At 40.5% G+C, this 15,494-nt stretch overlaps 1 protein-coding gene across 2 annotated transcripts in view; it reads right to left on the reverse strand.

Moving 5' to 3' along the window:
• Positions 1-15,494, reverse strand: part of MRPS35 (mitochondrial ribosomal protein S35) — a 40,903-nt gene that overhangs the window by 11,257 nt on the left and 14,152 nt on the right. The window contains exons 2-7 of one of the 2 annotated variants that reach the window (XM_089524857.1): positions 13,687-13,788; positions 10,732-11,041; positions 9,581-9,633; positions 6,530-6,697; positions 4,471-4,531; positions 2,757-2,896 (exon numbers count right to left, since the gene is read on the reverse strand). In XM_089524857.1, the coding sequence (XP_089380983.1) occupies positions 2,757-2,896; positions 4,471-4,531; positions 6,530-6,697; positions 9,581-9,633; positions 10,732-10,867 (558 nt within the window). In that variant the 5' untranslated portion in view covers positions 10,868-11,041; positions 13,687-13,788. Of the gene's footprint in view, positions 1-2,756; positions 2,897-4,470; positions 4,532-6,529; positions 6,698-9,580; positions 9,634-9,855; positions 10,476-10,731; positions 11,042-13,686; positions 13,789-15,494 lie in introns of those variants that run through there. The other variant, XM_089524858.1, reaches the window with a different exon arrangement.

The raw sequence follows: 15,494 nt of genomic DNA on the forward strand, positions 1-15,494 counted from the left end.
TAGAAACTTTGAGTCTAGGCAATCATTGCAGGAAAAGGGCCACTAAAGAATCTTAATGGAAAAAGCAAATAATATTTAAGAAACAAAAAGTTAAGAAAAGAAAGTCTCAGGACAACTAAGAGGCTTTTACAAAGTTATTAGAATATGTGCCAGGCAGAAAATCCTAATAAACATCCAGATTTATTTTGTAATCCAAAATAGACTGGAGCTGCTTAGTCAGACAAGTGCCTCAAACCAAAGACTAAGACCACAATGAAATATCAAAAATAGCAATAGCAATAGCAGCTTCATTTATATACTGCTTCATACCACTCTAAGTGGTTTACAATGTGTAAGTTAACTGCCTCCATCAAACTGGGTACTCATTTTAGTGACCTCAGAAGGATGCAAGAAGGTGTATCCATATCTCACAGTTCTATGTTAAGACTTAGACTGCAATCCTATGTCTCTCCACCTAGAACCCTCAGGCAATGTAACAAGAATAGGGAACCTTTTTTCAGAAAAGGGTAATTTCAGTTTGGAAATTCCAATTTTAGAAGGCCTTGGGAACTGCATTCCAACAAGAGGATGGATGCAATTCTTACAAAACTGGACATTTTCTCATCAAGCTTGCAAAGTGGAGTTCAAGTCTAGAGTAAACTCTAAAATAGGTTTTCTGGATTACAAACCAGGGGTGAAACAGATGGGCAGGAAGGAGCAGCCAGAAGCTGCTCCTGTCCCAATCGCCCAGGGACCGCAGTGAGCACAAATGGACAGCAGAAAGGAGTGGAAAAGATCCACTCCTTTGGGGGATGGTTTTGGGCTGCCTTAGGCGGCTCTGGCGTAATCCCAGGGTGGCTTCCAAGCACTCCAGGGGCATGCTTTGGAACCCCTGGAAGTCACCTGTCTACCTGCCTGTTTCGGGCCATAGTTCCATGTAAGACCTTCCTGGGCTGCAAATAAGAACTCCATCTCATGCACGTTTTCCAGGCTGCAAGACACAGAATGGCTCCATACAATAAGCTCATGAAAAGATCATGGTTAGCCAGGTGGGAAATGTCATAGGCCAAATGTTCCTTATCACTGATGTATTGGTTTGAAACTTTAGAGACCTTCTCCGCACTGTGAGGTGGTAGAGGTATGAATGGCTATACTGTAAACAGCTAGTGGTGCATTTTCACTTCTATTTTTATATGCTTCACCTGAGAGAAAGTTCTCTGAATTTAGCAAAACTAGCACATTAGGGAGAAGGCTGTGAGGGAATCTCTCCCTAATATGACAAATGTAATACAGAGAATGTACCTAGGAAGCATTCAAAGGTGTGGCTCCTTGCACATTGTAGTCTTAATGTTACTGTTCAGAATTTCACCACTTTGTTGTTGTTTTTTTAAAAAAAACTGCACGAGCTTCTCGTGGACTGACAGATTTCTCATACTTGACAACAAGCTGAACTTATTATAAATTGGACTGTAATTCTGCTCATTATGAGTTTAATTTGAATCAGAGATAGACATCCCACAATGGCACATAAGGAGCACCTTGTCCTCTAGTTGGGTGTTGCTTCCCAAACACTGTCAGGGATACAAATCAAGCCTTTCGGCCACACAGAGAAAAAAGCAATTCAACGATATCAGGGAGAGGGCTCTGGGAGGGAAATGGACCAATAGCTCTTGGGGGATGTTCCTGCTTGCATGCTGGGAAATGTTGCATTTTCTTTGTTCAATGCAACACATGGATGAATATGTATGTATTTTAATAAAATTAATATTCTGGAAAAAAAATCAAATGACTTTAAAGACAGTTCATTTTAATCAAGATCATTCCAAAACAGACTAAATGCACACGGATCCTAACTGGTTAAGAAAGCCCGCTACCTGGCTGGGTAATGTGGACTATATCACTTAACTCAAGTCCTGACTCACACAACTGCATGCTTCTCCATGAAAAAAACACTTCCTATGCATTAAAAGACAAAGCATGCATTAGGGAAAGATAAAAAGGGCCTCTTCACTACAATATTCTTTTTTTCTGGGTGAAGTGGATTTTTTGTATGGAAGAGTGTAAGATACTCATTACTGCCTCACATAGTTTTTTATTGGTTCACTGAGAACTGTGTTGTACTCCTTATTCAAATTATTCTCACTAACATCTGCTTTTTACCTTCAAACCTCTTTCTGCTCATTTCTCCCAGCAGATTATGTTGACAGAGGATTAATAGAGCTTCACCACAAGGCAGGATTATCAATCATGTCTGATCCGATCATCAGTGCTACAAAATGCCATATGGCTGGCTGCTGCATGTTTAATAATCAACACTCAGGCCATCTTACACGCAAACTGTTTCAAAAGACCAGGGTGCAGGGGACCCAGTCTTGTTTGGTCAGGGATTTACATAAAATAAGATATTAGCAGGGTTGGTTGGTTGCTTGGACAATGCAACACGATCTTATCACAGACATAAAAAACAAGCAACTTAACTTACAGGGTTATTTTAAAGATTACTAAGAGTACAAGTAAAATGCTTTGACACCTCAAAATACGATCATATATATATGCTAAGCCTGTTGTAAGCCTACAATGTTGTAGCTGTAGTACTGGCATTTAACCACCGCACCACCAGGGCTCCTGGTGATTGCTCTGTCAATGAAAACACTTCTTGATTTGTAATATCTTCTAGGAGTGGCAAATTTAATTGCTTGCTTATCTGCAATCAAATAAACTGAACTAATTTTAAGAGCCCAATGTTAAAAATGAAAATGTTTTCTGTAGTTACTTACTCTTAGAGTCACGACTCTTGCTTTAGGATTACGAACAGATGGCCCTGCTGAAACATAGTCTACTGTGTCAACTTCTATGGGAAAGTGCTGCATACATTTCTCCTCATTGTTCAGAAGAGTTGGCCACTCTGTGCAGAAGTCTGAAGAGTTAATGGTTGGAGTAAGATCACATTTATCACTTTAGTAACAACTGCTACTCAACATAAGCTAGCCAATAAAATTGCATTTTATTGATTCTAAACTATCAATTTTTCAGATTTGTATGAAGAGACATAAAAGTATGCATGGTTGGGGTGTTGGAGTACCCCCAGCACCATTACCCTAAATGCATTTACCATTCATACCCTCAGTGTTCTATTTTTGTAGCTCAGGTTTGGGCAACATATGGTACTCTAGCTTTTTGTCCTCTTTGTACTCTAGCCCAAAAACCCCACAAAACACTCTAGCTTTTGTTTGACAGCAGTTCCCATCTACAACAGCTATAATGCAGTCCAACAACCTCTAGAAGGCCACAGGTTCACCACCACAGAAGAAAGAAATAATCTCTCTTCCTAGATATTTTCCCATCTCCCAGTCCTCAAAGCATACTGGATCTGCAAAGTGCAGAACAGTTACACTATCAATACATGACATAAAACTGGTAGAGGCAGTTACCAGAGAAACAGATCAGGCTAAAAAAGGAGGGGAGCAGAAGATCTGGTATAGACTGAATCATGCCAATCAGTTTTCATCTCTGCATGAACTCACCAGGTGGCTTCAGGTAACTTTCAGTTTCCACCATATATATGTAGTATCAAGACAATCTTATAAACGTGTTACAAAAATATTAAGACAGTGGCCTAATTCCTATCGATAGTCCCAACTAGAATAGTTCCATTGATTCAGTTGTTTCACTATACAACAACTGATTCAAAGCATCTACTCTAATTGAAACTAAATAGCAGATTTCCAGTAAAGTCTGTGAACTGTTTCAAAACATCTGAAAGGGTTAAATAAATGATATGTATTATCTCTGCCTATAATAAGACCAGAGCCCTTCTCACACTATACAATTAAAAGCACTTTTAACTCCCAGGCTGCATTTTATGGAATTCTGGGATTTGTAATTTTATGAGGCAGTAGAGCCCTCTAGCAGAAAAGTCTAAACACCTCAGGAAAGAACAAATCTCAAGATTCCACAGAATGGAGTCATTGCAGTTATACTGTAACATTCAAATATACTATTCGTAGTAGTAGTAATTTGGGAGCTACTTCCACACAGTACAGTATGTGAATGTCAAAACCACTGGGTAGAGTGAACTGCCTGCCTTAGTGACAGCCCTAGGCCTGTCATAGTACTTGACCTTCAGGCAGTAGAGACTCGACAAATTCATAGAATCATAGAGTTGGAATTGTTTTATTCAGGTTCAGCCTGCATTTGCACTGGCTCTTATCTTGGTGACTCCATGATGTTTATTGTAACTACATGCGAAGGGAGACTCACAAACATTCTTTGCAGGCACTACTCAGCTAGCACCTGTTAATTTGGAAACTTCTGAAGAAAAGAATGTATATTTAAACCTAAGATGTCAACCCCATTTTTAGGGTTTCTTCCAGTGTATTTATCTATTTATTAATTTTATATTATAACTTTCTACCAAAAATGGTACTCAGGAGAATGAAGAATACCATGAAATCTCAGTCAAAATAAAATAAAACAAAGCCAGAAGCTTACCTTTAAGAGCAGCACAGTGCTTCCTGATGGCAACTGGTGTCAGATGCAAGAAATTGGGAATCTGAAAGAGATATACCTTATTAACATATGTATAATGTAAAACAACTACATAATGAGAAAGCAATCACTCAGTACTTGCAAAACAACTCTGGAAGTAAGTAAACCATGGCATAACACCTAACACTGATTTGCTGACATGCTGATTTATAACATTATTTTAACTATCTATATACTTGTGTGTTATGTCAACCTCATGTATAACTTGAGGGCGCATTTTGGGGCCCAAAGTATGTTGATATGGGCCATGGTAAGTTGGGGGTAAAACTTAGAAATAACAACAAAGAGAGAATTAAACAAAGACACAGAAGAACACAAAAATGCAGACACGCCCCAAAAAGTAAAGAACATTTGAAGCAGCACTACACATATTGTAGGAAACAGGATTGCTTGATAATAATAGGTGACTAAAATGCTAAAGTATGAAACAAAGAAGAAAAACCATCGGACGATTTGGATTAGGAACAAGAAATTAAGTAGGAGAGCAACTGATAGAATTTTGTGAGACCAACAATCTATTCATCACAAATTCTTCATAAGATAGAAGACTATACACATAGACATCACCAGGTGGCCAATACAAAAATCAAATAGACTAAATAAATGGAAGCAGAAGATGGATCTCTGAATCCGATCCAACTTGTTTATATCCTTTGTAAAAAGAGGCACCTAGATTGATGTGGTATGAGCAGCACAGAATATAACGGGACCATTACTTCATTTGACTTGAAAATTATTATTCTAGAAATGCAGGCGTAGTGGTTAAATGCCTGTATTGCAGCCACTCACTCAAAACCACAAGGTTGCGAGTTCAAGACCAGCAAAAGGGCTCAAGCTTGACTCAGGCTTGTATCCTTCTGAGGTCGCTAAAATGAACACCCAGATTGATGGGGCAAATTAGCTTACAGTTGTAAACCGCTTAGACACTGCTTAGGCAGTATGAAGCGGTATATAAATGAAGTTTATTTTTTTGTTTTATTTGCCTGTTGTGCTGCAGCACTGCACTGTTGGCTCCTGTTCAATTTATGATGAACAATAATCTCAAGGTCGTTTTTGCATGTTGTACTGCAGAGCCCAGTATCTCCCATGCCACACCTGTGCATTTGGTGTTTGAGGTCTAAATGCAGAATTTTGCACTTGCCTCTAATGAATATAATTTTATTCATTTCTGCACACTTTTCTAACTTATCAAGGTCCTTTTGAATTCTGTTCCTTTCTTCCAATGTGTTAGCTACCCTTCCAGCATTGTGTCATCTACATGGAAACACACAGTCCTCTTTGGGGGTGGGGACAGAAGCAAAATAGTTATCGAGCAGTTCTGCCTTAACCAAGCCAGTGGTAATCCTTATATCAAGTCTACAATTATATTGTACTTTAGTTTATGTTTGTTCTGTGACTATGGTCTCACAGCCCTCTACATTTCTACACAAGCAGTCCATGTCTTGTGCTAATTATTTTGTCCTCTCAACTTGCACAGGATATACTAACTAGATCATGTCTTCCATCAGTTGTGTGTGTGTGTATATGTGCCATTAAGTCACTCGACAATTTATAGTGATCCTTTAAATTCCACTGGGTTTTCTTAGGCAAGGAATACTCAGAGGTGGTTTTACCAATTCTTCCCTCTGCAATATAGCCTACAGGCTCTGTTATTCACTGGTGGTCTCCCATCCAAGTATTAACCAGGGTTGATCCTGCTTAGCTTCGAGGATCAGAAGGATCTGGTGCTTTTTGGGTTTGTGGTTGTTGTTGTGTGCTTTCAAGTCATTTCGGAAATATGGTGATCCCAAGGCAAACCTATAATGGGGTTTTCATGGCAAGGTTTGTCCAGAGGAGGTTTGCCATTGCCTTCCCCTGAGGCTGAGAGATTGTGACTTGCCCAAGACCGTTTCATGGCTGAGCTGGGAATCTAAACCTGGTCTGCAGAGTTGTAGTCCAACACTCAAACCTGTAGCTATATTCAAGAGGATACCACAGAACAACTTGCAGGATGTATCATTACCTTTACAAGTTCCAGGTTGCCTTCTTTTACTGGAGGTACGCCTCTTTTCACAGGGTAGCCCATTCTAATAGGGAGTGGTACAGCAGAGGGCTTAAAAGCTGCTGCAGCTGGATATACACTTGTCCAGTCCTGGTCAACCTCCATCTTCTCTGTCCTGGGAATTCCAGGCTAAAAAAAATTGCAGAAGAAAACCATGTTTGAAAAGATAAATTATATATTATATATATATATATATATAAATTATATCTTCACATAGCTCAGAGAAACATAATCTAGCAACAACTTCCCCATGAGTTTTGAACTCAGATCTTGGTTTAAACCCCTGATCAGCTATGAAGGCCAATCTTGGACCAATTAACTGACCAGTCTAATTTGTTGCAGTGTGCCTTCAAGTCATTTCTGACTTATGGCAACCCTAAGGCGAACCTAACATGGGGTTTTCTTGGCAAGATTTGTTCAGATGTTTGCCATTGCCTTCCCCTGAGGTTTATGAGCATGCGACTTGCCCAGGTCACCCAGTGAGTTTAATGATTGAATGGGGAATTGTACCCTGGTCTCCAGTCATATGGGCCAAAAACACATTGCAGAAATAACCCAGTTTGATACCACTTGAACTGCCCTTGCTCAGTACCAGAGAATCCTGGGAACTGTAGTTTGTTGTGGCACCAGAGCTCAGTTCACAGAATTCCCAAGCACTGAACCAGGGCAGTTAAAGCAGTCTCCAACTGGATTATTTCTGCAGTGTATTTTGGACCATAGACTCCCCCCCCCCCCCGCCCCAAAGATAGATAGATATAGAGAAAGCTTAATTTTTGTCCATATATTTGCTTGATGAAGAACCTTTCAGTAGTATAATATATTCATAATAATGGCATATTATAACCAGGTCTATATTCTCATAGGTTTCTATTTTTAAGGCTTTGCTTCAACAAAAGCATATCATACATCAAGACACTAAGCAGATGCTGCCATTGCGTACTCAGATTAGAATATGGATAATCAGAAACCTTGAAGATACTGCTATAGATTGGGACATCTTTTGTTAACTGGAAGCCAACTGTGGACACAATATTACAGATTTAAGCCTGTTTTACAACCCCCCTCCCGCAAGAAACTTGGGCCCGCTCCGCACGGGCCAAAAGTACGTGCGCGGCACATACTAGGGTTAGAAAGGGGCATCCTTTCCGGACACCCCCAACCCTAGTTTTGTACTAGGGCGCCACCCTAGTACAAAATGGTGGCGCCCATTCTACATGCTTAGTGTCCGCACGTCACGGTGCAGTAGTGACGCTGCAAATGCGCCATTGGCACCTTGTGGCGTCATTACTGCACTGCAAAAAGAAGCCGCTTTTTGCTGCTTCTTTTTGCTGCGCGGAGGAGTTGCGCGGTTTGGCCACTGAGGCTCCTCCACGCAACAAATGAGAGCGCTTTACAGACCACCCTTTTGGGTGGTCTGGAAAGTGTCTTAGTCTGCAACCACGCTGCAGAAATAATGCAGTTTGACTCTGCTTTAATGGTCATGGCTCCATCCTATGGAATCCTGGGGGTTGTAGTTTGCTGTGGCACAGAGCTCTTACAGAGAAAGCTGAATATCTCACAAAACTAGAAATCCCAGAATTCCATAGCATTGACCAGTTAAAGTTAAAGTGGTGTCAAACTGGTTTATGTCTGCAGTGTAGATGCACCCTTAAAATGCTGTACTTCTGTAAGTGGGTTTGGAGGGGGCCTTGTTGAAGTCCTAGCTCTATCAGAAAACTAGTAATATGAAGCTTCCTTATTTTGAACCCACAACAGTTAAAACTGGCCATCTTCTGAGACTGACAGAGTGACTTAAAAATTAAAATCTTATAATCATAATATTGGAAGAGACCACAAGGGCCATTCAGTCTATCTAGTCCAACTCCGTGCCATACAGGAATTTGGATCTATTGTTCTGAGTCATAGTTTCCAGAGCAGCAGAAAACAATATGACATCCCTTCATATATATAAACATGACTATCACATCACCTCTTAACCTTATCTCTCGCAGGCTAAACACATCCAGTATCCTAAACCAATCATCAAACAGCATGGTTTCCAGAGCTTTCAGTATATTGGTTGTCCTCCTTTGGGCACACTCCAGCTTGTCAATATCCCTCTTGAACTGTGGTATTCAGAACTGGACACAGTATTCCAGGTGAGGACTGATCAAAGCAGAATGGAGTGGCATTCTTTCTTCTCTTGATCTAGACACTACACTCCTGTTGAGGCAGCCTAAGATCATATTGACTTCTTTAACTGGACCATCACACTGTTGGCTCATGTTAAAGCTTGTGGTTTACTAAGGCTACTCCCATGCTGCAGAAATAATCCATTTTGACATCACTTTAACAAACATGGCCCAATGCTAAGAAATTCTGGGAACTGTAGTTTCTGGCACTTCTCTTTGACAGAGAAGGCTAAACATCTTACAAAACTACAATTACTGGAGTTCCATAGCACTGACCCATGGCTGTTAAAAGTGGTGTCAAACTGCATTACTTCTGAAGTCGGATGAAGCCTAAGACTCCCAGATCCCCTTTTATGTAATGTTGCCAAACAAGGTGTCACTCATCCATTCCATTTTTATTGCCCAAGTATAATAGTTTACACTGATGAATTTCATTTTGTAAGTTTTGGCCCAAACCTCTAATCTGTTAAAGTCTTTCTGAATTCTGATCCTGTCCTTGGGGTAATGGATACCTCTCCTAATTTGGCATAACCTACAAATCTGACAAGGATGCCCTCTATTTCATCATCCAAGTCATTGATAAAGATGTTGAATAGCACTGGTCCCAGGACTGAACTGTGTGGCACTCCACTGGTCACTTCTCTCCAGGATGAAGAGGAGCCATTGGTGAGCACCCTTTGGGTTTGGCCCACCTACCAGTTGCACTATCTCATCCACATTTGATTAGGTTGTTTTGTACAAATATTACAGGGACTTATTTTGTGGTACACTGAAGCAGCACACTGTCTTTTAAGATCAAATAACTACTTGTCTAAGATCCACACGTATCTTGAATTTTTACCTCCCTCCGGGATCTTTCATTCTGTGAGGACCTTCCCCCTCGTACTGATGTACCTGTAATATAAACACATCCTTTAGTAGTTACAAAGAGCATCTGGGGTTCTCCAATATTCCCCTATGGGCAAGTATTCTCCAATGATTCTCCATGGGCAAGTATGGTTTCTCAATGGGCAAATATGGTTTCCCTATGGGCAAGTACCATCATTTGTTTTTGTACGTCCCAAACAGGGCTATCATATCACCTCTTAACCCATTTAAACAGGGCTATCACATCACCTCTTAACCTTCTCTTCTCCAGGCTAAACATCCCCAGCTCCCTGAGTCTTTCCTCATAGGGCATGGTTTCCAGACCCTTCACCATTTTAGTTGCGCTTCTTTGGACACATGGCTCCAGTTTCTCCACATCCTTTTTGAATTGTGGTGCCCAGAACTGGACACAATATTGAAGCCTGACTAAAGCAGAATAGAGTGGCACTATTATTATTATTAATAATAATAATCATTATTATTATTATTATTTTATCCCGCCGCTCAGTGCAATGCAATTGGGGCGGCCCACAACATTAAAACATGCATTCCATAACATGACCCCCAAAGCCACCCAAATACGCTCCAAATACAATTAAACCGTTTACGATTTAAAACATGCTTAAAACTATACCAATACTGTGTAACAAATAAGCGGTGGCTTTGCCCTGCCACTCTTTCCACCCTCTGAAAAAGCCACTTATGAAGATCAGGTTCTGTACCCACACTGAGCTCTATCCAGCACTGGGTCTCAATCTACAGTCTTGCAGCCTCCAGGTCACTGAAACCTCTGGCACTGCTACCAAGGCCTGGGATTCTGGTAATGGGAGTCCTAACAGCTGGAGGGTCAAAGGCTGGGGGGGGGGGACCCCAGTGTAGCGCTAGGAGCTGCAGACTCAAGGCCGGGGGCAGGGAGGAAAGACAATACACAGGGCTACTTCCACAGTAAAGGACCATACCAATGGCCAGAGGTTTTGGACTTCATCTCCCAGAAGCCTCAGCGGTGTTGGCCAATAGCCTGGGATTCTGGGAGTTGAAGTTCCCGCGAGGACTGCCCTGCGGCCTCCTGGGCCAGCCAATGGGAAGAGGCTCACGAATTCCTCTCTGGGGGCCTCCCTCGCCCACCTTTGCCGGAGCCCCCGGCCACCCTCAGGGCCGTCGAGTAGCCGGCGGAGCTGCGCCGGGGAAAGGGTGGTTGTTGTTGTTGCTGCTGCCGCCAGGCGCCCCACGCGACCCGGCTCCGTCCGAGGAGGACCTGCATGGCGGCCGTGGCGCGGACTAGTGACGTAGCGGCCTCGGGGGCGCATGCGCAGTCCCGCTCAAGGAGGGCGGCTTCTCTGGGCGCAAGACGGGCGGCTGGCCTGAGCGGAAAGGAGGGAGCAGCCAGCAGCGATTCTCCTCAGGTGGAAGCGGAAGCTGCTATTTGTCATGAACACTGGAAGCAAAGAAACATTTGAATATAATGTTTAAGGAGCAGCTAGAAATGTTTGTGAACGGCAAACACTCGCAGTGTAGCTTATAAATGTATATCTATTTCATGAACAATGGAGTGAAAGAAATACACACACACACATATATATACATATATATATATATATATCATATATACATATAGTGTGCGTATATATATATAAATATATATATATATATACACACACATATATAAGAAATATACAAAGAAATATATATTTCTTACATTGTGTGTATATATATATATATATATACACACTATATGTATATATGATATATATATATACACACACACATAAAATATACAAAGAAATATATATTTCTTATATATGTGTGTGTGTATATATATATATAATATATATATATATACACACACATACTATATGTATATATGATATATATATATACACACACATAAAATATACAAAGAAATATATATTTCTTATATATGTGTGTGTGTATATATATATATAATATATATATATACACACACATACTATATGTATATATGATATATATATATATACACACATATATAAGAAAAATACAAAGAAATATATATTTCTTATATATGTGTGTATATATATATATATATACATACACACTATATGTATATATGATATATATATATACACACACACACATAAAACATACAAAGAAATATATATTTCTTATATATATGTGTGTGTGTATATATATATATAATATATATACACACACACACACATACTATATGTATATATGATATATATATATATATATACACACACATATATAAGAAATATACAAAGAAATATATATTATATATGTGTGTGTGTATATATATATATAATATATATATACACACACACTATATGTATATGTATATATGATATATATATGTATGTGTGTCTGTATATATATGTGTGTGTGTGTGTGTGTGTGTGTGCAACACACATTTGTCCTTCCATATTCGCTGGGGTTAGGAGCGCAAGACCCCTGTGAATAGGTAAAATCTGCAAATAACAAAAGCACCTCCAGTGCAACTCTGTGATGAGTGCCTGTCGGACGTTGACCACAGAGTTGCCCTAATCTCTAGGTCCGACAGGCGCTGATCATAGAGTTGCACTGGAGGAGCAACAAATGCCTAGTAGAGTATTCTCTCTAGGAATCGCTTAAGTCTTTCAGGGCAACTTCTGGTTAAAGTTGACCATAGAGTTGCACCGGAGGACCTAGATATTCCTAGAGAGAACATATTAATCAAATCCGTGAATAATCAAAGCCGCAAATGTCAAAGCCACAAATATGGAGGGATGAGTGTGTGTGTGTGTGTATGGTGGGGTGAGTGTATATGTGTGTGTATAAAGAAATATATATTTCTTTCTGTGTGTATACACATATATGTGTGTGATATTTCTTTGACTCCTGTATTCATGAAATAGACATATAGATATATATAAATGACACTGCAAATGTTTGTCGTTCACCAATGTGCCTTTCATTTAGATAAATAATTGAAACCACATAATCATACAGTAGGCTGGCTTTTTATTGAGGAGATGGACAGAACCCAGGCTGCATCACACTAGAGAAGTAATGCAGCCTGACGCCACTTTCATTGCCATGTTTCCGCTGTGGAGCCACTGCAAATCCCACGATTCCAGAGCACTAAACCATGGCAGCATCAGACTGAATTATTTCTCCTGTGCAGATGCAGCCCTGGCCAATATTTTCAAGAAAAGGGGCTGTCTACAATCCCTTGCTAGATCCAGGCTTTGAACACCTTTGGGTCAGTGTGTGTGTTGTTCTTGTGTGCCTTCATCGTGTTTGCGATTAATGGTGACTCAGTCTTGGGGTTTTCATGCCAAGGTTTGTTCAGAGGGTGTGTGCCTTAGCCATGTTCTGAGGCTGAGAGAGTGTGACTTGCTCAAGGGCACCCAGTAAGTTTCCAGGAGGGATTTCAACCCTGGTTTCCAGAGTCCTGATCCAATGCTCAAACCATTGCATCACGCTGGCTCTCTAATCTGTGCCTTCCAGTTACCTGTCAATTTATGTCACTTGTTGACCCCATCCATTTCATAGGCTTTTCTTAGGGAAGGAATGCTCAGTGATGGTTTTGTCTGTTCCTTCCACTACAGCACCTGGTATTGGTTGGCAACAACATACAGCGGATCAAAGTGCTGTATACAAGCATACCTTGGGGTGTAGCCACACTGCAGAAATAAAGCAGGTTCACACTCCTTTAACTGTGATAACTATTCTGTGGGATCCTGGGATTTATAGTCTGGTGAGGCACCAATGCTCTCTGAATACCTCACTAAACTACAGATCCAAGGATTCCATAGGACAGAGTCATGACAGTTAAAGTGGTGCCAAGCTACAGCCTCAGTTAAGAAAGCTTCAAACATTAAGCTCCTTCCTACAAAGGCTTATCCAACCACATTTTCCCCTCATCCTCTCTCTAACGTGAAGCTTCTTAAGCAGCATTGCAATTAGGAGAATGGTGACAGAAGGCAGGAAAAGTGTTTGAGTTCAAAAAGTGTGGGATTCTACTGTTGTTAGCTGCCATCGAGTTGACTTTGACTCATGGCAACCCTGTGTATGAAACATCCCCAAGCCCCTCATCCACACCTTGGTTTCCAGGGAAAATTCAGGCTTGATGTGTTCCAGGACCCATTTGTTTGTCTTTTTGGCTGTCCATGGTATGTTCAGCAGTCTTCTCCAGCACCACGTCTAAAAAAAGTAATGTAAATATTAAGAGTTTTCTCACAGGTGAAAGAATACCCCTCAGTGAGCAAAAGCATACTGGCCATCAAATGGACGTGTGTGTATGTGCATGTGTGTGTGGATGTGGATATTACTTGGATTTGGACAAAACCTGAAGCCCTTCTGAGTCACCCTCCCAATAGATTTTGTTACCTTACAGAGTGACGTAGAATTCCTGCCAGAGCACAGAAAACCACAGATATCTGCCCAAACGTTCTTGAAAGATTCAAGATACTTTGACAACGGAACAGATCAGATAACTGGAGAACAGGTGGCATAACATTCACAAGGTGGATAGAGCATATGTCAGAGTGCATAACTGCCCCTAATGTGTAAAAGGCAAGGACAGCAAAGAAGGCTTACTTTCTGAAATCTGATAACATCCAAAATCCACCAAACAGTGATGCTTTTACTGGCCAACCAAAATGCACAAAATACAAGATTCAAGCTTTCAAAGCTCAACTGGCTTCTTCATCAGGCAAAGGTATTAACAAACAGGGGAAAGAAAGAAGACATGATGTTGGAGTCGTATACCTACATTTTATCAATGTGTTGCTATAGTTCTCAGTTAAGATGGTACAGAGGGATATCCATGTAGGCAGAGGCCATTATGATTCCTTGGCCATGGGGGTGTATAGGACTCTTCATACATGGATATCTACTACTAGAATATTATAATACCAGGTTAACGACAACTTCACATAAGGCATTTACTGCCGCGGCCCCTAGATTATGGAATGACCTACTGGAAGAGATCTGCCTCATTACTGTACTACCTTAGCAGCACTCAGAACAGATCTCTTCCGGCGGGCTTATCCATTGAACTCTCTATAATAAGGTTATGACGACTACTCTTCCTTGACTATGATTGTTGGCTAATAGATGAATTGCCATTTTAGAGAACTAATAGGAACTCTTGGTAAATTCAGAGTTAGTATTTTATTGTTTGTATTGATTGTACTATGTGTCTTTTTAAGGTTGTAATCCTGACTCAATCTGTGGGAGAGGCGGGAAATATAAATAAACTACTACTACTATTATTATTATTATTATTATTATTATTATTATTATATCCCTCTGTACATCTTAACTGAGAATAAGTATAACAAAATCTTGATAAAACGTAGGCATATGAATCCAATGAGGTACTTTTGAGGACTGAGGGAGTCACTGCCTGCTAGATACAATATTTTTAAAAATGAAGAGCAATTAAAATATATTTTGGAGTCCTGTGCAGGTTTCCTCAGAAGACCTTCTGAACATAATCATATCTATTTATTTGCACACATTTAGTCTGTTAATGACCTGCTTGTCTCCTCTCCTGAATGTTGAAATGGTGAATTTATTTACTTTTCTGGTACATTCCTTTGCAGGGTGATGGAGTCTCCTTCTTTGGAGGTTTTTAAACAGAGGCAGGATGGCCATCTGTCAGGGATGGTTTGATTGTGTGTTCCCGCATGGCAGAGGGGTGGACTGAATGGCTCTTGTGGTCTCTTTCTGTGATTCTATGGAAAAAAATAGCAGAAGATATGTCACTGATCTGATCTGGGCACTAGATGATCTGCTCCTTCCTCATCAAGAACCCAGATCAGCACCCCTTTTCCTTCTTCATGTAGTCACCAACAACAATATGAACACATTTAACTGAAACACCTCAGAGTTTGAAGCCCCAG

The sequence above is a fragment of the Sceloporus occidentalis genome, unplaced genomic scaffold (genome assembly GCF_023333645.1).
Source record: "Sceloporus occidentalis isolate IW3139 unplaced genomic scaffold, rSceOcc1.0.p SCAF_5, whole genome shotgun sequence".
NCBI lineage: Eukaryota > Metazoa > Chordata > Lepidosauria > Squamata > Phrynosomatidae > Sceloporus > Sceloporus occidentalis.